We start from the raw sequence: 22,482 nt of genomic DNA, 5'->3' as shown, positions 1-22,482 counted from the left end.
TGGGTGGCAGGAGGTAGAGTGGATTACTAATCTGAAGGTCGGTAGGTTGATCCCTGGCTCCTCTAGTCTGTGCGCTGAAGTGTCCAGAACTCTAAGATGCATCCGTCGGAGTATAAGTGTGTGAACGATAGGCGAAAATCACTTAGCCATAGAAAAAGATGGTTGTATGAATGTGTGTGAGTGGCTGAATAAAGCTTCGCGTTGAAAAGTGGTATATAAGTACCGTTCATTCTGAATTCAACGAACACTTTCTTCACCACAGCTATCAGGATCAAGAAGCCTATAAAGACCAAGTTCCGCTTGCCTGTGTTTAACTGGACGGCCTTGAAGCCCAATCAGATCAATGGCACAGTCTTCAACGAGATCGATGATGAACGTGTGCTAGAGGTAAATCAAGAAGATAAAACCTCTTTCATGTTAAGATGTAGGTCTTGGTTAATATGTGTCAAATTTGAATTTATGGTAAATTAGTATTAATCTCAGTAAAACTTTTCCATAGTCAAAAGCTCAGGTTTCTCTAGTCTCTTCCAGTTGAGTTCAAACCTTAATAAGAGGAAAAAGTAAAGCAAAACTAAACTTAAATGATAAGAGCAGTGTGTCGCGAAATAACCAGCTTCATACCAACACCATAACACTTATGTGTTCAGGACTTTTAACATCAATTTAGAGCAAGTAAAAGTTGAGTTGTTATTCACATGCAGGAGCTGGAGCTGGAGAGGTTTGAGGAGCTATTTAAGACGAGAGCCCAGGGTCCAGTTGTGGATCTTTCCTGCACAAAGAGCAAAGTAGCCAATAAGGTGGCAAACAAAGTCACACTTCTGGACGCCAATCGCTCCAAGAACTTAGCCATCACACTGCGAAAGGCTAACAAGACAACAGAAGAGATCTGCAAAGCCATAGAGAAGTATGCACCTGTCTTTTACGTAAACTTTACATACTTACATAATTTTCTGTGGAACAAGTTACAGGTAACGTGTTATCTTCACTCAGGTTTGACCTCAAGGCCTTACCTGTCGACTTTGTGGAGTGCCTGATGCGTTTCCTGCCCACCGAGGCAGAAGTGAAGGTGATGCGTCAGTACGAGCGCGAGCGGCGTCCGCTGGATCAGTTAGCAGAGGAGGATCGCTTCATGTTGTTATTCAGCAAGATCGAGAGGCTGACGCAGAGAATGAACATTATCACCTTTGTTGGAAACTTTGCCGACAACGTGAGCATGCTCACGCCACAGCTCAACGCCATCATTGCTGCTTCTGGCTCAATCAAGTCGGCACCAAAGCTCAAGAGGATGCTTGAAGTGAGATGTGTTTGTTGACTTTCACAGCAGCAGCGTTTGTATTTTTTAATGCATATATTCACTCGGTGCTTTTGGTTTACTCGTAGATCATCTTAGCCCTAGGAAACTACATGAACAGCAGCAAACGAGGCTGCGTTTATGGTTTCAAATTACAAAGCCTTGATCTGGTGAGTAATCAGTAGTGAAGTTTACTGGAATTCCAGTCAGCACAAAAGTGTGCTGCAGAGTTTATTATTAAATTGCTTTTCCTAACAATGTTTTTTACACAGCTTCTGGACACTAAGTCTACAGACAGAAAGATGACATTGCTCCACTACATAGCTCTTATTGTGAAAGAGAAGTACCCTGAACTGACCAACTTCTACAATGAATTGCACTTTGTGGACAAAGCTGCAGCAGGTGAGCGTGCACCAAATATTAAACTCTGTCAGCAACCTCGTGGAGATGCAGTATTTTCACAGAAAGGTCAGGTGTTAACATCTGGATAAAACGCTACGTGATATACTTAAAATATGCTCTGATGTCTGCGTGCAAAGTGTCTCTGGAAAACGTCCTGCTGGATGTTCGAGAGCTGGGGAAAGGCATGGACCTCATCCGGAGAGAGTGCAGTCTCCACGACCACTCAGTCCTGAAAGGTTTTGTCCAGGCTAGTGACTCACAGCTGGACAAGCTACAGAAGGACGCCAAAATGGCAGAGGTATCCGACAGCGTCTTCACCTCCAAAACCTCAAATTATCCGCTGGAACAAATGAAAATGAAACCTTTTTCGTTCATTCATCTCACTGACATCTGATGCGCAGCCACTAACTCGACAGTGTTTACAAACATTCTCTTTCCCAATTCCAGGAAGCCTTTAACAGTGTGGTGAGCTACTTTGGAGAAAGTGCCAAGACGGCTCCACCCTCCGTGTTCTTCCCTGTGTTTGTGCGCTTCATCAAGGCGTACAAGGTGAGGACGCCAAGCAGAAGCTACATCTCTGTAGCTTTCCTCACTTCCTCAGCTGGTCATTTGAGAAGTTCCCTGGTTTGCTGTCAGCCTTGCTGAGAGCAGAGCGGGGCAGAGCTTTGGCTGCTTTTGTGGCACAGGACGTGGCGTATACTCCCAGGCCAAATAACAGGAAAGGCCAGCTGGGTCTGACTTTAGAAGCTGCAGCTGTGGTGTTTAGACTCGTCCCCCCCCCTTTACCTCCGGACTGCCTCGCCCTGCCCCAACACACAGCACGCATCCTGAGATTGTTCTCCATCTAGATTTATGGGATCTGCTCAAGGAAATGTGCAACACAAGGATTTCATGTGTCTGTTTGAGTGTGCGCATGTGCTCTAAAGGAACTGTTTAACAAACACTTGTTGCCTCGAGTAATAGAATATAGTTTTCTACAGTTTTTAAGGCCTCTTATTGTCAGACATAGAAGCTTTAATTTAACTTAAGTGAGAGCCAAAATAAACAGAACAGCCAGGAGTTGCCGTAAAGCCACAATACTAAACAAACTAACGAGAAAGAGAAGGTTACAATTTCAAGCCCAAACTTCAAATTAACACGAGAAAAACTGGAAGAAAATGGGCTGAAAATGTTCTGTGTCCCGTAGAGCTTACTGTCAGTCAGTTAAAGACGTTAAAGAAGAAAGAGTATCTTTAAATAATTTGTTGCTAACTGTGAAATCACCTGCTTTTTCTTAGTGGCCTAGGAACAAGTTATCGCTGAGATTCTTTGTGTTCTTGGAGAGAAACTATTGTTTCTGTCATCCACAGCAAATCAGCTCAGATTATCTGGTTTAAAAAAAAACAAAACGAAACACATTGTCAGATTTTGTTCATTTTGATTCAAGTCAGGGAAGCTGTTGCCTTGTTTTTAATATTTCTGCCCAGCTTGGCTGATTTATAATTATCTAAAGTGTCATATTCACCATACTTATTGATCCCTTTGTTTATCTTTCTCCGTATGTCAAGCTGTTCATTTAAGCGCGTGCGTGGTCCTGGTCATGTTTAGTAAAGCGTGGCTTTCCTGTTTATGCCCAGCTTTTCAACTGTTTTTTCTTTGCTTCACATGGCCACACAAAAGCACGTTGTTGGATTTATTTCCACTGAAGTTTCTTGTCACAGATGTATCATCTATTTCTCTTCTCAACAGGATGCAGTGGAAGAAAATGAACAGAGGAAAAAGCAAGAGGAAGCAATGAGAGAAAAGTTACTGGCTCAGGAGGCGAAGCAGCATGACCCTAAGGTGCAGCCCCGCTGGATGAACTCTATCACGTATTTACTCAGTGCTAAATAAAGCTTTTTCGTAGGCCAAGAATCACAGTGAAAACGAACAAATATCCTTTCCACTGGTTCAGGTTCAGGCCCAGAAGAAGAGGCACCAGCAGCAGGAGCTGATCGCAGAGCTGCGCAGGCGGCAAGCCAAAGACCACCGGCCTGTGTACGAGGGCAAGGATGGCACTATTGAAGACATTATCACAGGTGGGCCAGACAGGACTGTTAAAAGAACCCATGTGCGTGCCAGCAGCCCCGGTGTTCCCAGGCTGAGGATGACTGTGGTCATCGACTGCTCAGCTCCTTTGAAGTGCACCTTGTGCTACGTGCTTCAGACACCAGCACATCTGGAGCACAGCAAATAGCAAGCGTTGTTCCATGCCATGCTGTCTAGTCTGTTAGGGGAAATGCTGCTGGGTATCAAAGTGTGTGTTTTCAGAAAGGCCGGGTCTCAAGAAGTAAATTGAGGTACTAATAATTAGGATCCACGACAGCCTCAAGCAGCTGTTCCTGGAGGGATCATGTTTTTGGCTTTCTATACCTCCATACCTCTTTAATTTCTTCTAATCTGGCACAAAAAAGTCACTTGTACTATAATTTCAAAGATCGCCGTGACCTCATAACAAAATTTTTGCTCAAAACTAAAGTCTAACTATGACAAAATTGGAGGAAAAATGATAAAATGATGACATGTTGTATCCAAAAGATCAAAAGGTTAACTTAGCTGTGATTGAGCAACATTATAATGTTGGGCTAACATACTTTTTTGCCCACTGTTTGAATGTCGTAAGACAGAAGTGGAGATTGGGAGGTAGGTAGGTGCCTGTCTTCACTGCTCGTACTATACCAGTCTGGACAGACATGGATATAAACTGCACACGAGCAGAATAGCAGAATATTCTGTTTGCAAAGAGCGGACAGTGATTGGGCAGTGTGCAATTTCGTTTCCTACATTAAATTTTTGGAGATGCCAAAGTTAAATCATCTTGCAACACACCTACGTATTTTAAGCCTTTATTGGGAGAAAACCCTGCATCTACAGCCTCAGCGTAGCACATAACCTAACTGATGTTTTTGTGATGATCATTAATAACTGTCTAAAGTGTAAATAATATGAATGTTGCTTCATTATACTTTAGTGTTAATAATAGGAATAATTGTGTGTCACTACTATCAGAGCTCTGTGTTTTATCCAGTGGACGGCTTTCAGGACATGTCCTTAACCTTATTAAGAACGTTAGGCTTTCACAAGGTTTGCCCCTCCCCCTTAGGGCAGTGTTTCAGGTGTGACATGTTTTCTCTTCCTCCGCCTCCTCCCCCCAGTACTGAAGAGCGTGCCCTTCACGGCCCGCACTGCTAAACGCGGCTCACGTTTCTTCTGTGAAGCCAACCTCTGTGACGACGCCAACTGCTAGCCCTTCCCCTTTAATGCCAAGGTTGACCAGGTTTCTCTCATACGCATTTTGAACCCCCCACCCTCCCTCGCAACCCACTACCACTACCTCCATGTGCATGCAGCATGATTTCTGTCATCCCACCCCACCCTCAACTATGACTACTGATGACTAACTCGGGCCGTCACTGGTTGTTTGTGTTGAGAAGACTCCTATCAGGTGTCTGGTGATAGGAGTCAGCCAAACCTCTTTGCCTGGAGCTGAGAAAGTTGCATTGAGTGTCAATATGTTTGTGTGTAAAATATGTTGACACGCTTGCAGTACAGTCCTGACTGTGATCACGTGTAGGACATCATGCATGACACAGTAGGCTTTTGCGTTATTATGCCATATTTCTTTCAAATTATCCGATACCAACGGACTGAATCTAAAGAGGTTTGGCTAGCAGACTGTTTTATTTTATCAGCACTGCCTTGTTCCATGAGACTAACTTGTTTGGTGTTGGTTTTTCCGGCTAACATGTGACTCTTCTTTCCTCAACCACCACTGTTTATTCTGCCCCCCTCCAGCTGAAAAGAAGATTAATGACAGTATTTCCCACTCCTAGGAGAGGGTAAGAAAGGTAGCCTGGCTGAAAGCCGGCCTGCTTGGCCCTCCAGCTCCTGTGTGCTGCTACAGTGATGTCAGCTGCTTCAGCTAGTGCTTCAGTTGCAAGCAAAGAAACACACACACACACACACACACACACACACACACACACACACACACACAAGTTTTAGAACACTATAAAATTTGCTAGCAAACAACACAAAGTTGAACTTGTAAAAAGAAGAAGTCAGCATAGTATTAAAAAGAAACAACTTACCTGCTTTTAAAACAGCCATTAAAATATGAACTCAGGTGTTTAAGTGTCTACAAAGCCCACCTCAGAAGCAACACCAGTGGCATTTTTCTTTTAGTATTAATGTCAAATTTATTCCTTAGAAATGAGTATCATCCTCACCCCTTCCTGTTACGTGTTGCATGTTGTCCATTGTTTATTTACCTCTCACCTGTCGGCAGCGTCCGCCATGTTTGTCTGTGCTAAATGTCATCTGCGGTGTGCTCAACAGCTATTTGGTCAACAGGCTCTAGAAGAAAACAGAATCAAACTTACGTGAACACAGTCTGTATCCACACTTTTGTTTCCTCTGTGACAGCCATCCTGTTTGGTAATCTGCAAACTCAAGAGCTTGTTGACCACTGTATCGTAACCAGAGTGGTTACTTTGTAACGTCCTCATTGTTTAGTGTTACTGATTTGCCAAAATCACCGTCTCAAAGCCTTGAATTTCTCCGTTTTGAAGCACAACTTCTAACAGTTGAAATACAAGGCTATGGGAATGTGGCATTCCTGCCACATTTGCTAATTTTGTAGCTCTTATGGACAATTTCAGCTTTAACCCAAAGTTTTAACTGCACAAGTGTTTCCAGATTTTCTGGATTTGAAAATTATAACAATAAACACTCAGTTGTCAGTTTATTAGGGAGCTCAAACTAATGCAGACTAACAACAGTCCTGCAATAAAGGCAACTTTTCATAGTTTCATCTTCATTGTAAAAAAGAGGAAATATGGTTTGTGGTGCTGTTTTCATGTACTGCATTATACAGTAAGGTGTTCCTATTTGCTTTTCTTTTTTTAGCTTAACCTCATTTACAGAAATGAGGGAACAACTGATATAAATTAGGTGTACCTAATAAAGTGAGAACTGAGTGTACATCCTCTGCTCTTCTTGCTTAAAAACACTCTTAAGAAATTGAGATGTAAACAGAAGCAAATGTCCAGATTGACCTCTTGGTCGTCTAACATGTGTGTCCCCCTGTCTCTCACCCCCCCTCTCCATGCCTACTCACAGATCTCCGAAACCAGCCTTTCCTGCGAGCGGACGCGTTGATCCGGAGCGGTTGGAAGAGACCCTAAACCACTTATTCGTCACTTATAGTCCCCTCCCTATTGTAACCCTTCCCTTTGTCCCAGTGGCGCATCTCAACCCTGAGGCTGCAGATCACAAAGACTGAAAAGCGAGGACAGGACAAAGCCCTTGTTTTAGCCCGGTAATTTATTTATTTATGGATGCCCTTTTACAACCACTTTAAATGAGCAGGCATGATTACAGAAGCACAACGCGCTACTACTCCTTCGTCACCGCGAGCAGAAGGCTTTCCCTGCTCTGTCGGCACTGACCTTTGGGAGGATGACCAGAGCACAGGTGAGGCCATCTGAGGACTGGAGGAGGAATTGTGCTTTCACTAACAAGTGCCTGCTAGCATGTGGATCTTAATGTGGACATTCCTAAAACCCATTAATATCCGAAGGTTACGCAGTCATAGCAGGATTTAAACTGGGAGGCAGCCAAGATAAATTGCCGACTCTTCTGCTGCTGCTGGGACGCCTGCCTTTAAGACACCTGCAAAAGCCTCCTGCAAATAACAGAGGAGGTGCGATGTTATAACAGACATTCGTGGACTGTTTCGCAGCGTTACGCCAAGTCTTCGAGACGCCTTCAATCAGACTTAATATTGTTTATTTTGATTGTATCTGGGAGCAAAGACCATCACTGTACTGGTTCTTCTTGTCAAGCTAGACAAACCAAATTAATCCAAAGTTTGATGTTCCGCTTAAGAAGTGCCTTTTTGTGTTATTTCTCGTCAGTCAGCCATAATTTGTTTATTTTACATCTTTCATTTGGTAAAGATTGTATTTTTTACCGCCTTGTAATATAACATTAGCCTTATAATCCTGACAACAATATGCAAGTTGAAGGCACAAAAAAAGCTTAACGGTATGTTAGTTCCTTTTTACCTCTAGTACATCAGAACAGCTGACACGAGAGTCCCCAGAGTTTTGTGCCTTGACCAAGTGGTGGTTAAAAACAGAATATTACGTGCCTTGATAACACTTCCTGTCACACCGTGCGTGACAGTTAGGAGGTGACAGACGCATGAAGGAGACTCCAGGTGGACTACTGTTTCAAAGGCACACTTGCTGTTTGGTTAGCCTGCTCTAAATGTATTATTAACAGATGAAGGATGAAGTGCATTTAAAGCTTCTTTTTCTTATCCGTTTTAAACAGATTATTCCTCCTAACAGCTTTAGAGACTTGCATGACATTGGCACAAAGGGAGCAATACATCTTAACACTACTTAAATTTGGCTCAAGATTGTATAAAACACTATTCTTGTGTGTACTGAAATCAAAAGAAACATACTTTTTTTTTTAAGAAAAAGCTATTCTTGGGATTGTCTGTTGACTGAAAGACAACACTTCCTGTTTAATAAATATGATGATTTATGTAACAAGACCAAAGACTTTCATTACAATTCAGAAGCCTTTCCAGATTAAGCAACATCCAAACAAGTGCTTTCTACATGTTTGTGTTTTATTTCTTCATTCTTTAATGATAAGTGAGGCTATTTCCTAATGTACTGAAGTATGAAGTAGACTGCTTCTCCTCTCCATCTTTCCAAATGACAGACACGGCCATCGTACATTTCTACTATAAAAATCCATTTAATTCCTTATATCAAAAAGAAATCGAATTATAACAAAACAATCAGAACCACAAACGTGGGTTTTTGCCAGTTAAAGAAATTCTCCAAATGAAATATGATTGTTCCAACTTACATGGCGATTTAACAGAGCAGGATGTTAAAAGCAAATAAGCAAGAAAAAAAAACAGAATTTAAAGAAAAAATGTGATGAATACTGTTAACATTTGAGGACTAAAGCCAGAGTTTCCTCTTGGTTAAGTGTGTCTGTGTGTGTGTGAGCACCATGCAGTGATATGGTAGGTATGGCTGACAAGCTGAGGTGATTAAAAGCAATACGGTGAGCAGTGAGACATAGAGCCACACTTCCCAGACTAAAAATCCGGATGGTTAGCAGCAAAGCAAAGGAATGGAGAAAGGAATGCTTATCAGGAAGCCGATCAGTCTCCTTCCTGAGAATGCACTTAACAATGAGCATTAACCTAAATTACATGTCCATGTAATTACATACAGTGAAGGAAAGAAAAAAAAAATCCAACCTCCCACAGAAGTACGTACCATCAGACGGTCTCCCTGGCCTTTCCTGAAAGTATGTTTACAATCAAAAGACGAGGAACAAAAGTTGAAAGCAACCGTTCTCGGCTAATTACTGGTCGCAGGTTCTTTTTTTTTTTAGAGGATGACCGGAAATTCACAGAAGCTTGTCTCTACTCCAGAAGAGTTTCAGAACAAAGCCCCAGCTCCTGTCCAGGGTGTCCTGCAGTAGGCTAATCCAAGGCCACGGATATCATCCCAGGCTTTTTCATCCTGGAATGTGGACTTAATTACAATCATCTTCATCCAGCGCACACTAACACACTGCCATGATTCATTCATCGGTGACACAAAGTATGTCAATTATACAATGACTTAAAAAAACAAAAGAAAAACATTAAAAAGTACAGACTGCTATTTGTTACTGATGTTTGTATTCCTGGGTATATTTTCAAGACACTTTGTTAATAGGTTCATATATATGGAAATATATATATTTATAATATATATATATATGTAACTTTAGTCTGTGCAAGGAGGTAAAAGACAATCACTTGAATGTAGCTCTTTGCAACAACAGATCAGATGCCGAGTCTCTTGTGCATACACGTGCAGTTAAACATCACCTCGCCTTTCCCTCTAAGACCTCCAGTAGCAAACATACATATACACAAAATGTGAACCAGCATCCAGGAAGCATTCGTGGTGAGCACTGACGCATCTCCTCTCTTTCATGAACAACGAAGACTTGGCAACATTTTCTAGGATGGAACAAAAATGTTTTTTTTCTCTTTTCCCCTACACAATTTATACAAAAATAAAAAAAATTAAAATTGTTCCACTGCCATTTGTATCTTTTACATTTGCACAGAGGTAGTGGCTGAATGCGTGAGAAAGCTGTGTGTGTGTGTGTGTGTGTGTGTGTGTGAGAGAGAGAGAGAGAAGTTGTGAGGAAGTGAGCAAAATGAAAAAGAACTGGATAAAATGTCTATAAAATGGTTTCTTTTCCGTCACCAGAGGATTTGTTTTCCTTTTTGTCAAAGAACAAAATATAATACTGCAATCACTTAAAAAAAAGTAGTTCTTCATTTTATACAGCGTTCTCGTTTTTATGTTTTTTTGTTGCTTTTCTTTTCAGTTGGTAAAGGCATAAATTGAGAGAGCTCGCTGGCTCTAGGTTGGGCGAGGCAGGGCAATGTTGGCAGAGTTCAGTCCATGCCGAGGTCTATGCCAGGGGGTCGCTCATGTCCTCGTCAACCTGGGAGAGGAGCTCCTTTTCATCAGTGCTCGCCAGAGAATTGCGGCTGTTGTGGGCACCCATGTACAGGGTGGCATACACTGGGTTCGTGAAGTTGGTGGGCTGCGGAGTGAAGAAAATTTCTCAGTGACTCAGGCAAAAGAAATGAAAAGATTTGGTATATTGTGAAAGAAGCAGTATTTTTCTTATTCAAATAGGCTCAGCTCGCATAAATAACAAGATGTTTCCCAGCTCAGTGCTGAAACCCTGGCAGACATTTGTGGTTTGTTATGTTTTCTGTGTTTGGTTATTTGTTTCTGAAAGTCTGGGCACTAATCATCTGCCCCCAACAAACCAGTAGGTGTATTTCCAGTGAAGAACTTGCAACTTCTTTTTAAGCACTCAGGACTTTATGGACAATTCCTCATTTGATGTTTTATGATTGTGGTGAAAAGTGTTTGAATATAGTGACCATGAGGGCTCCAGCATAAAAGCTTTATTCAGCTGCTCCCCTTATTCACAGTGGATTTCCGTTCCTGACACCCCCAAGGGATTTTTGTCTCCAGCTGGGATTAAACTAGAGATTTTTTCACTTCTTAGGTGAATGTAAAAGAAATGGTATTTATATAGTGCCTTGTGCTTTTATCTGCTGAATGCATTCACACACACAGAGGTAACTCAGGGTTCAGTATCTTGCCCAAGCATTGATCTGTATACAAACCACTCGAGCCACAACGTGTAAACCATGAGACTATGGAGCCACTCATCAGAACTAAAGTATATGATTCACATAATTCTAACAATATTCATTCCAAAATTCATTACAGATGCCAGAAGTAAATACCATAACGACACCCACTGGTTTCCTAAGTCTTGCTTTAAAGCTTTTGCATTTGGACTGTGGTGATCTCGATGGCAAAAAACTGTGGAAATATCTGCATGGTTAGCCACTACCAGGCATTTTCAGATATTTTGTAATGAAACTGCTTTTTTAAGCTTTGTTACCTTGTCTGGGTCTAAAGCAAAGTCGGAGTCCAGAAGTTCCCCAGCATCATCATCAGGATCTCCTTCATAGATCTTATAGGCAGGGTTTCCAATCTCAACATTCATGGCCCCGTTGGTCATTCGGTGGTGCTGGAAGCCCTTGGCAATGCAGAGAAACAGATCAACAATTATCTTAGAAGCAGATTCAGACCCTTGTTTAAAAGAATTGATGTGCTAACCTCAGAAGAAAGCTAGAGTGACTAAAAGGTGTCTTATCATAAACCCATATCATAAATTCACTCAGCACTGGCTATGTACAATTGACAAGAACAAGACAACATATATCAAAGGTTTTCAAATGAGCTTTTGTGTCAAAAGGCCATTTGATCAAACCTATCGAATATACTGCAGCATGTCCATTGCGGAGAATGCTGGATTAGATTGCAAATATTCGGCTGTTTGCAAGCATATAAACATTTTTCAGAGATGCACAGTTATACATTTTACTCTGCAAGCACATTGCCTGAGCCTAATATTTACAAATGTAAACAGGGAAAGGCATGGAGGACAATGGGAGGACGTCAAAAGTTCAACTACTCGTGCATCACCAGAGCTATTCCAGAGTGAGTAGGCCCCCTGTGTTGTTGGGTGGGAAACCCCATGGAAGCCAAACAGAAGATGGCAAGCGAGGACAATGGAAAGATTTCGGCACTGAACGACAGAATGGACAAAAGGATAGACAAAAGCATAGCAAAGGCAGTCTGACTGTATTTTAGGGAAAGGAGAGGAGAGGAATTGGGGGTCAACAGGTGAATTATGTAACCCTATCAAGTTACCGCGAGCACTGAGAACGAGATTTGCCCGGGCATAGAGACCTGGGAGACAGGGAAATAGATGGTTATCAAAAGGTAAGAGAGAAAGAAAGACCAGAACGGTGAGGACCAGATGACAAATGGAGTTTGAATTTTTTAAAGATGAAAAAGCGTCCCGAACTAGTACTCACCCACGCATTCTCTGCTTGTACCACAAGATGGCACCAACCACCAGCAATGCCAGCAACAGCAGCAGCAGCACTGGGACGATGATTGACGCAGTACCTATGAGTGAACAAATAATGATAAGCAAATAGGACCAAAGTGCATGTTCTATGAACAAACTTTGATTTGGTCAGGGAGTGGCTGACTTACTACCACTAGAAGTATGAGACTCTATAGGAGCTGTGATATCACATCTGTATCCCCTCCATCCAACAGCACACCTGGTTATAGAGGTACACAGTGGATATGTGGGTAAGTGTGCTAAGCGGACATTAAAACAATAAAATATTATATATATGCCTGTTAATGTCTACTGGGATCTTACGTGCACTGTGGCAGCAGTGTGCGATTGTCTACTGAACACTGTCCATGTGCGCAGTAGTTTGAACAGGTATAGCAGCTGGGTTGGATCTGACCATTTGGACAGCTTCAAACATACAGGAAAAAATATTAAAGAAGATCCTAATGCAGCAGAATAACAATAATAATAATGATTCCCACGATTTCAGAATGATATATTCCATGCTGTGCACTGTTAGGAAGCACAAAATCCACAGATTGCTGGGTGACCTTGGGTGAAGAATATTCTGGCAGTTCAAAATAAAAGCCAGCAAATATTTACAAATCCAAGTCTAATCGATGTAGCACAGTAACCACGTCCCACACAATACTCACCTGCAGGAAACCTCCCCTGAGGCTGACGTCAAACATTTGCCCGTTCCGCAGAACTGACATTTGTCCAGCTCACACTGGTGCCCGACGTACTTGGTGGGGCACAGACAAAGTTTGGTGCCGTTGGAGGTCTGTAAGCAGGTTCCACCATTCTCGCAGAAGCCTTAACACTTACATCACCATGGCAATGGACAGTTAAGCCATAACAACGCATGTAAACGCATGGCAACGGACAGTTAACCCATAACAACGCATGTAAACGCATGGCAACGGACAGATAACCCATGGCAACGGACAGTTAACCCATAACAACGCATGTAAACGCATGGCAACGGACAGTTAACCCATGGCAACGGTCAGGTAACCCATGGCAACGGACCGGTTACCATGGCAACGGACCGGTAACCATGGCAACGGACCGGTAACCATGGCAACGGACCGGTTACCATGGCAACGGACCGGTTACCCATGGCAACGGACAGTTAACCCATAACAACGCATGTAAACGCATGGCAACGGACAGTTAACCCATAACAACGCATGTAAACGCATGGCAACGGACAGTTAACCCATAACAACGCATGTAAACGCATGGCAACGGACAGTTAACCCATAACAACACATGTAAACGCATGGCAACGGACAGTTAACCCATAACAACGCATGTAAACGCATGGCAACGGACAGTTAACCCATAACAACGCATGTAAACGCATGGCAACGGACAGTTAACCCATAACAACGCATGTAAACGCATGGCAACGGACAGATAACCCATGGCAACGGACAGTTAACCCATAACAACGCATGTAAACGCATGGCAACGGACAGTTAACCCATAACAACGCATGTAAACGCATGGCAACGGACAGTTAACCCATAACAACACATGTAAACGCATGGCAACGGACAGTTAACCCATAACAACGCATGTAAACGCATGGCAACGGACAGTTAACCCATAACAACGCATGTAAACGCATGGCAACGGACAGTTAACCCATAACAACGCATGTAAACGCATGGCAACGGACAGTTAACCCATAACAACGCATGTAAACGCATGGCAACGGACAGTTAACCCATAACAACGCATGTAAACGCATGGCAACGGACAGTTAACCCATAACAACGCATGTAAACGCATGGCAACGGACAGTTAACCCATAACAACGCATGTAAACGCATGGCAACGGACAGTTAACCCATAACAACGCATGTAAACGCATGGCAACGGACAGTTAACGCATGGCAACGGACAGTTAACCCATGGCAACGGTCAGGTAACCCATGGCAACGGACCGGTTACCATGGCAACGGACCGGTAACCCATGGCAACGGACCGGTTACCATGGCAACGGACCGGTAACCCATGGCAACGGACCGGTTACCATGGCAACGGACCGGTTACCCATGGCAACGGACAGTTAACCCATAACAACGCATGTAAACGCATGGCAACGGACAGTTAACCCATAACAACGCATGTAAACGCATGGCAACGGACAGTTAACCCATAACAACGCATGTAAACGCATGGCAACGGACAGTTAACCCATAACAACGCATGTAAACGCATGGCAACGGACAGTTAACCCATAACAACACATGTAAACGCATGGCAACGGACAGTTAACGCATGGCAACGGACAGTTAACCCATGGCAACGGTCAGGTAACCCATGGCAACGGACCGGTTACCATGGCAACGGACCGGTTACCATGGCAACGGACCGGTTACCATGGCAACGGACCGGTTACCCATGGCAACGGACAGTTAACCCATAACAACGCATGTAAACGCATGGCAACGGACAGTTAACCCATAACAACGCATGTAAACGCATGGCAACGGACAGTTAACCCATAACAAAGCATGTAAACGCATGGCAACGGACAGTTAACCCATAACAACGCATGTAAACGCATGGCAACGGACAGTTAACCCATAACAACGCATGTAAACGCATGGCAACGGACAGATAACCCATGGCAACGGTCAGGTAACCCATGGCAACGGACCGGTTACCATGGCAACGGACCGGTAACCCATGGCAACGGACCGGTTACCATGGCAACGGACCGGTAACCCATGGCAACGGACAGTTAACCCATAACAACGCATGTAAACGCATGGCAACGGACAGTTAACCCATAACAACCCATGTAAACGCATGGCAACGGACAGTTAACCCATAACAACGGACAGTTAACGCACGGCAACGGACAGATAACCCATGGCAACGGTCAGGTAACCCATGGCAACGGACCGGTTACCATGGCAACGGACCGGTAACCCATGGCAACGGACCGGTTACCATGGCAACGGACCGGTAACCCATGGCAACGGACAGTTAACCCATAACAACGCATGTAAACGCATGGCAACGGACAGTTAACGCATGGCAACGGACAGTTAACGCATGGCAACGGACAGTTAACCCATAACAACGCATGTAAACGCATGGCAACGGACAGTTAACCCATAACAACGCATGTAAACGCATGGCAACGGACAGTTAACGCATGGCAACGGACAGTTAACCCATAACAACGCATGTAAACGCATGGCAACGGACAGTTAACCCATAACAAAGCATGTAAACGCATGGCAACGGACAGTTAACCCATAACAACGCATGTAAACGCATGGCAACGGACAGTTAACCCATAACAACGCATGTAAACGCATGGCAACGGACAGATAACCCATGGCAACGGACAGTTAACCCATAACAACGCAAGTAAATGCATGGCAACGGACAGTTAACCCATAACAACGCATGTAAACGCATGGCAACGGACAGTTAACCCATAACAACACATGTAAACGCATGGCAACGGACAGTTAACGCATGGCAACGGACAGTTAACCCATGGCAACGGTCAGGTAACCCATGGCAACGGACCGGTTACCATGGCAACGGACCGGTTACCATGGCAACGGACCGGTAACCCATGGCAACGGACCGGTAACCCATGGCAACGGACAGTTAACCCATAACAACGCATGTAAACGCATGGCAACGGACAGTTAACCCATAACAAAGCATGTAAACGCATGGCAACGGACAGATAACCCATGGCAACGGACAGTTAACCCATAACAACGGACAGATAACCCATGGCAACGGACAGTTAACCCATAACAACGCATGTAAACGCATGGCAACGGACAGTTAACCCATAACAACGCATGTAAACGCATGGCAACGGACAGTTAACCCATAACAACACATGTAAACGCATGGCAACGGACAGTTAACGCATGGCAACGGACAGTTAACCCATGGCAACGGTCAGGTAACCCATGGCAACGGACCGGTTACCATGGCAACGGACCGGTTACCATGGCAACGGACCGGTAACCCATGCCAACGGACCGGTTACCATGGCAACGGACCGGTTACCCATGGCAACGGACAGTTAACCCATAACAACGCATGTAAACGCATGGCAACGGACAGTTAACCCATAACAACGCATGTAAACGCATGGCAACGGACAGTTAACGCACGGCAACGGACAGTTAACCCATAACAACGCATGTAAACGCATGGCAACGGACAGTTAACCCATAACAACGGACAGTTAACGCATGGCAACGGACAGTTAACGCATGGCAACGGACAGTTAACCCATGGCAACGGTCAGGTAACCCATGGCAACGGACCGGTTACCATGGCAACGGACCGGTTACCATGGCAACGGACCGGTAACCCATGGCAACGGACCGGTTACCATGGCAACGGACCGGTAACCCATGGCAACGGACAGTTAACCCATAACAACGCATGTAAACGCATGGCAACGGACAGTTAACCCATAACAACATATGTAAACGCATGGCAACGGACAGTTAACGCATGGCAACGGACAGTTAACCCATGGCAACGGTCAGGTAACCCATGGCAACGGACCGGTTACCATGGCAACGGACCGGTAACCCATGGCAACGGACCGGTTACCATGGCAACGGACCGGTTACCATGGCAACGGACCGGTAACCCATGGCAACGGACAGTTAACCCATAACAACGCATGTAAACGCATGGCAACGGACAGTTAACCCATAACAAAGCATGTAAACGCATGGCAACGGACAGTTAACCCATAACAACGCATGTAAACGCATGGCAACGGACAGATAACCCATGGCAACGGACAGTTAACCCATAACAACGCATGTTAACGCATGGCAACGGACAGTTAACGCATGGCAACGGACAGTTAACCCATGGCAACGGTCAGGTAACCCATGGCAACGGACCGGTTACCATGGCAACGGACCGGTAACCCATGGCATCCTCACCCCTTCCTGTTACGTGTTGCATGTTGTCCATTGTTTATTTACCTCTCACCAGTCGGCAGCGTCCGCCATGTTTGTCTGTGCTAAATGTCATCTGCGGTGTGCTCAACAGCTATTTGGTCAACAGGCTCTAGAAGAAAACAGAATCAAACTTACGTGAACACAGTCTGTATCCACACTTTTGTTTCCTCTGTGACAGCCATCCTGTTTGGTAATCTGCAAACTCAAGAGCTTGTTGACCACTGTATCGTAACCAGAGTGGTTACTTTGTAACGTCCTCATTGTTTAGTGTTACTGATTTGCCAAAATCACCGTCTCAAAGCCTTGAATTTCTCCGTTTTGAAGCACAACTTCTAGCAGTTGAAATACAAGGCTATGGGAATGTGGCATTCCTGCCACATTTGCTAATTTTGTAGCTCTCATGGACAATTTCAGCTTTAACCCAAAGTTTTAACTGCACAAGTGTTTCCAGATTTTCTGGATTTGAAAATTATAACAATAAACACTCAGTTGTCAGTTTATTAGGGAGCTCAAACTAATGCAGACTAACAACAGTCCTGCAATAAAGGCAACTTTTCATAGTTTCATCTTCATTGTAAAAAAGAGGAAATATGGTTTGTGGTGCTGTTTTCATGTACTGCATTATACAGTAAGGTGTTCCTATTTGCTTTTCTTTTTTTAGCTTAACCTCATTTACAGAAATGAGGGAACAACTGATATAAATTAGGTGTACCTAATAAAGTGAGAACTGAGTGTACATCCTCTGCTCTTCTTGCTTAAAAACACTCTTAAGAAATTGAGATGTAAACAGAAGCAAATGTCCAGATTGACCTCTTGGTCGTCTAACATGTGTGTCCCCCTGTCTCTCACCCCCCCTCTCCATGCCTACTCACAGATCTCCGAAACCAGCCTTTCCTGCGAGCGGACGCGTTGATCCGGAGCGGTTGGAAGAGACCCTAAACCACTTATTCGTCACTTATAGTCCCCTCCCTATTGTAACCCTTCCCTTTGTCCCAGTGGCGCATCTCAACCCTGAGGCTGCAGATCACAAAGACTGAAAAGCGAGGACAGGACAAAGCCCTTGTTTTAGCCCGGTAATTTATTTATTTATGGATGCCCTTTTACAACCACTTTAAATGAGCAGGCATGATTACAGAAGCACAACGCGCTACTACTCCTTCGTCACCGCGAGCAGAAGGCTTTCCCTGCTCTGTCGGCACTGACCTTTGGGAGGATGACCAGAGCACAGGTGAGGCCATCTGAGGACTGGAGGAGGAATTGTGCTTTCACTAACAAGTGCCTGCTAGCATGTGGATCTTAATGTGGACATTCCTAAAACCCATTAATAGCCGAAGGTTACGCAGTCATAGCAGGATTTAAACTGGGAGGCAGCCAAGATAAATTGCCGACTCTTCTGCTGCTGCTGGGACGCCTGCCTTTAAGACTCCTGCAAAAGCCTCCTGCAAATAACAGAGGAGGTGCGATGTTATAACAGACATTCGTGGACTGTTTCGCAGCGTTACGCCAAGTCTTCGAGACGCCTTCAATCAGACTTAATATTGTTTATTTTGATTGTATCTGGGAGCAAAGACCATCACTGTACTGGTTCTTCTTGTCAAGCTAGACAAACCAAATTAATCCAAAGTTTGATGTTCTGCTTAAGAAGTGCCTTTTTGTGTTATTTCTCGTCAGTCAGCCATAATTTGTTTATTTTACATCTTTCATTTGGTAAAGATTGTATTTTTTACCGCCTTGTAATATAACATTAGCCTTATAATCCTGACAACAATATGCAAGTTGAAGGCACAAAAAAAGCTTAACGGTATGTTAGTTCCTTTTTACCTCTAGTACATCAGAACAGCTGACACGAGAGTCCCCAGAGTTTTGTGCCTTGACCAAGTGGTGGTTAAAAACAGAATATTACGTGCCTTGATAACACTTCCTGTCACACCGTGCGTGACAGTTAGGAGGTGACAGACGCATGAAGGAGACTCCAGGTGGACTACTGTTTCAAAGGCACACTTGCTGTTTGGTTAGCCTGCTCTAAATGTATTATTAACAGATGAAGGATGAAGTGCATTTAAAGCTTCTTTTTCTTATCCGTTTTAAACAGATTATTCCTCCTAACAGCTTTAGAGACTTGCATGACATTGGCACAAAGGGAGCAATACATCTTAACACTACTTAAATTTGGCTCAAGATTGTATAAAACACTATTCTTGTGTGTACTGAAATCAAAAGAAACATACTTTTTTTTTTAAGAAAAAGCTATTCTTGGGATTGTCTGTTGACTGAAAGACAACACTTCCTGTTTAATAAATATGATGATTTATGTAACAAGACCAAAGACTTTCATTACAATTCAGAAGCCTTTCCAGATTAAGCAACATCCAAACAAGTGCTTTCTACATGTTTGTGTTTTATTTCTTCATTCTTTAATGATAAGTGAGGCTATTTCCTAATGTACTGAAGTATGAAGTAGACTGCTTCTCCTCTCCATCTTTCCAAATGACAGACACGGCCATCGTACATTTCTACTATAAAAATCCATTTAATTCCTTATATCAAAAAGAAATCGAATTATAACAAAACAATCAGAACCACAAACGTGGGTTTTTGCCAGTTAAAGAAATTCTCCAAATGAAATATGATTGTTCCAACTTACATGGCGATTTAACAGAGCAGGATGTTAAAAGCAAATAAGCAAGAAAAAAAAACAGAATTTAAAGAAAAAATGTGATGAATACTGTTAACATTTGAGGACTAAAGCCAGAGTTTCCTCTTGGTTAAGTGTGTCTGTGTGTGTGTGAGCACCATGCAGTGATATGGTAGGTATGGCTGACAAGCTGAGGTGATTAAAAGCAATACGGTGAGCAGTGAGACATAGAGCCACACTTCCCAGACTAAAAATCCGGATGGTTAGCAGCAAAGCAAAGGAATGGAGAAAGGAATGCTTATCAGGAAGCCGATCAGTCTCCTTCCTGAGAATGCACTTAACAATGAGCATTAACCTAAATTACATGTCCATGTAATTACATACAGTGAAGGAAAGAAAAAAAAAATCCAACCTCCCACAGAAGTACGTACCATCAGACGGTCTCCCTGGCCTTTCCTGAAAGTATGTTTACAATCAAAAGACGAGGAACAAAAGTTGAAAGCAACCGTTCTCGGCTAATTACTGGTCGCAGGTTCTTTTTTTTTTTAGAGGATGACCGGAAATTCACAGAAGCTTGTCTCTACTCCAGAAGAGTTTCAGAACAAAGCCCCAGCTCCTGTCCAGGGTGTCCTGCAGTAGGCTAATCCAAGGCCACGGATATCATCCCAGGCTTTTTCATCCTGGAATGTGGACTTAATTACAATCATCTTCATCCAGCGCACACTAACACACTGCCATGATTCATTCATCGGTGACACAAAGTATGTCAATTATACAATGACTTAAAAAAACAAAAGAAAAACATTAAAAAGTACAGACTGCTATTTGTTACTGATGTTTGTATTCCTGGGTATATTTTCAAGACACTTTGTTAATAGGTTCATATATATGGAAATATATATATTTATAATATATATATATATGTAACTTTAGTCTGTGCAAGGAGGTAAAAGACAATCACTTGAATGTAGCTCTTTGCAACAACAGATCAGATGCCGAGTCTCTTGTGCATACACGTGCAGTTAAACATCACCTCGCCTTTCCCTCTAAGACCTCCAGTAGCAAACATACATATACACAAAATGTGAACCAGCATCCAGGAAGCATTCGTGGTGAGCACTGACGCATCTCCTCTCTTTCATGAACAACGAAGACTTGGCAACATTTTCTAGGATGGAACAAAAATGTTTTTTTTCTCTTTTCCCCTACACAATTTATACAAAAATAAAAAAATTAAAATTGTTCCACTGCCATTTGTATCTTTTACATTTGCACAGAGGTAGTGGCTGAATGCGTGAGAAAGCTGTGTGTGTGTGTGTGTGTGTGTGTGTGTGTGTGTGTGTGTGTGAGAGAGAGAGAGAAGTTGTGAGGAAGTGAGCAAAATGAAAAAGAACTGGATAAAATGTCTATAAAATGGTTTCTTTTCCGTCACCAGAGGATTTGTTTTCCTTTTTGTCAAAGAACAAAATATAATACTGCAATCACTTAAAAAAAGTAGTTCTTCATTTTATACATTTTATACAGTGTTCTCGTTTTTATGTTTTTTTGTTGCTTTTCTTTTCAGTTGGTAAAGGCATAAAATGAGAGAGCTCGCTGGCTCTAGGTTGGGCGAGGCAGGGCAATGTTGGCAGAGTTCAGTCCATGCCGAGGTCTATGCCAGGGGGTCGCTCATGTCCTCGTCAACCTGGGAGAGGAGCTCCTTCTTTTCATCAGTGCTCGCCAGAGAATTGCGGCTGTTGTGGGCACCCATGTACAGGGTGGCATACACTGGGTTCGTGAAGTTGGTGGGCTGCGGAGTGAAGAAAATTTCTCAGTGACTCAGGCAAAAGAAATGAAAAGATTTGGTATATTGTGAAAGAAGCAGTATTTTTCTTATTCAAATAGGCTCAGCTCGCATAAATAACAAGATGTTTCCCAGCTCAGTGCTGAAACCCTGGCAGACATTTGTGGTTTGTTATGTTTTCTGTGTTTGGTTATTTGTTTCTGAAAGTCTGGGCACTAATCATCTGCCCCCAACAAACCAGTAGGTGTATTTCCAGTGAAGAACTTGCAACTTCTTTTTAAGCACTCAGGACTTTATGGACAATTCCTCATTTGATGTTTTATGATTGTGGTGAAAAGTGTTTGAATATAGTGACCATGAGGGCTCCAGCATAAAAGCTTTATTCAGCTGCTCCCCTTATTCACAGTGGATTTCCGTTCCTGACACCCCCAAGGGATTTTTGTCTCCAGCTGGGATTAAACTGGAGATTTTTTCACTTCTTAGGTGAATGTAAAAGAAATGGTATTTATATAGTGCCTTGTGCTTTTATCTGCTGAATGCATTCACACACACAGAGGTAACTCAGGGTTCAGTATCTTGCCCAAGCATTGATCTGTATACAAACCACTCGAGCCACAACGTGTAAACCATGAGACTATGGAGCCACTCATCAGAACTAAAGTATATGATTCACATAATTCTAACAATATTCATTCCAAAATTCATTACAGATGCCAGAAGTAAATACCATAACGACACCCACTGGTTTCCTAAGTCTTGCTTTAAAGCTTTTGCATTTGGACTGTGGTGATCTCGATGGCAAAAA

General features: G+C 43.2%; 3 protein-coding genes across 5 annotated transcripts in view; 1 reads left to right on the top strand and 2 right to left on the bottom strand.

Annotated features, from left to right (window-relative positions):
• The window catches only part of fmnl3 (formin-like 3), a 32,075-nt gene extending 23,808 nt beyond the window's left edge, over positions 1–8,267 (top strand). The window contains exons 16-26 of one of the 2 annotated variants that reach the window (XM_085345171.1): positions 263–387; positions 702–904; positions 991–1,294; positions 1,381–1,461; positions 1,564–1,693; positions 1,831–1,991; positions 2,141–2,242; positions 3,422–3,514; positions 3,627–3,750; positions 4,867–4,988; positions 6,833–6,892. In XM_085345171.1, the coding sequence (XP_085201297.1) occupies positions 263–387; positions 702–904; positions 991–1,294; positions 1,381–1,461; positions 1,564–1,693; positions 1,831–1,991; positions 2,141–2,242; positions 3,422–3,514; positions 3,627–3,750; positions 4,867–4,958 (1,415 nt within the window). In that variant the 3' untranslated portion in view covers positions 4,959–4,988; positions 6,833–6,892. Of the gene's footprint in view, positions 1–262; positions 388–701; positions 905–990; positions 1,295–1,380; positions 1,462–1,563; positions 1,694–1,830; positions 1,992–2,140; positions 2,243–3,421; positions 3,515–3,626; positions 3,751–4,866; positions 4,989–6,832 lie in introns of both variants that reach the window. The other variant, XM_085345172.1, reaches the window with a different exon arrangement.
• A 57-nt stretch (positions 8,268–8,324) lies between these two features.
• On the bottom strand, positions 8,325–19,763 carry LOC146610265 (low-density lipoprotein receptor-related protein 1-like). The gene is made up of 8 exons (XM_085344956.1): positions 19,706–19,763; positions 12,934–13,093; positions 12,584–12,685; positions 12,409–12,479; positions 12,225–12,318; positions 12,058–12,096; positions 11,243–11,387; positions 8,325–10,360 (listed from the first exon to the last, which is right to left on the bottom strand). Exons 1-8 carry the CDS (start codon positions 19,761–19,763, stop codon positions 10,226–10,228), a joined length of 804 nt encoding a protein of 267 aa, XP_085201082.1. The 3' UTR covers positions 8,325–10,225.
• The window catches only part of LOC146610263 (low-density lipoprotein receptor-related protein 1-like), an 80,739-nt gene continuing 77,902 nt past the window's right edge, over positions 19,646–22,482 (bottom strand). For both annotated transcript variants that reach the window (XM_085345168.1, XM_085345169.1), the window contains one exon: positions 19,646–21,683. In XM_085345168.1, coding sequence (XP_085201294.1) covers positions 21,546–21,683 — 138 coding nt within the window. In that variant the 3' untranslated portion in view covers positions 19,646–21,545. The remainder of the gene's footprint in view (positions 21,684–22,482) is intronic.

Source organism: Diplotaxodon limnothrissa, linkage group LG20 (assembly GCF_057381915.1).
Source record: "Diplotaxodon limnothrissa isolate DT_005_m linkage group LG20, D_limnothrissa_male_GT1.1, whole genome shotgun sequence".
Taxonomy (NCBI): Eukaryota; Metazoa; Chordata; class Actinopteri; order Cichliformes; family Cichlidae; genus Diplotaxodon; species Diplotaxodon limnothrissa.
This window is presented reverse-complemented; position numbering and strand designations above follow the sequence as displayed.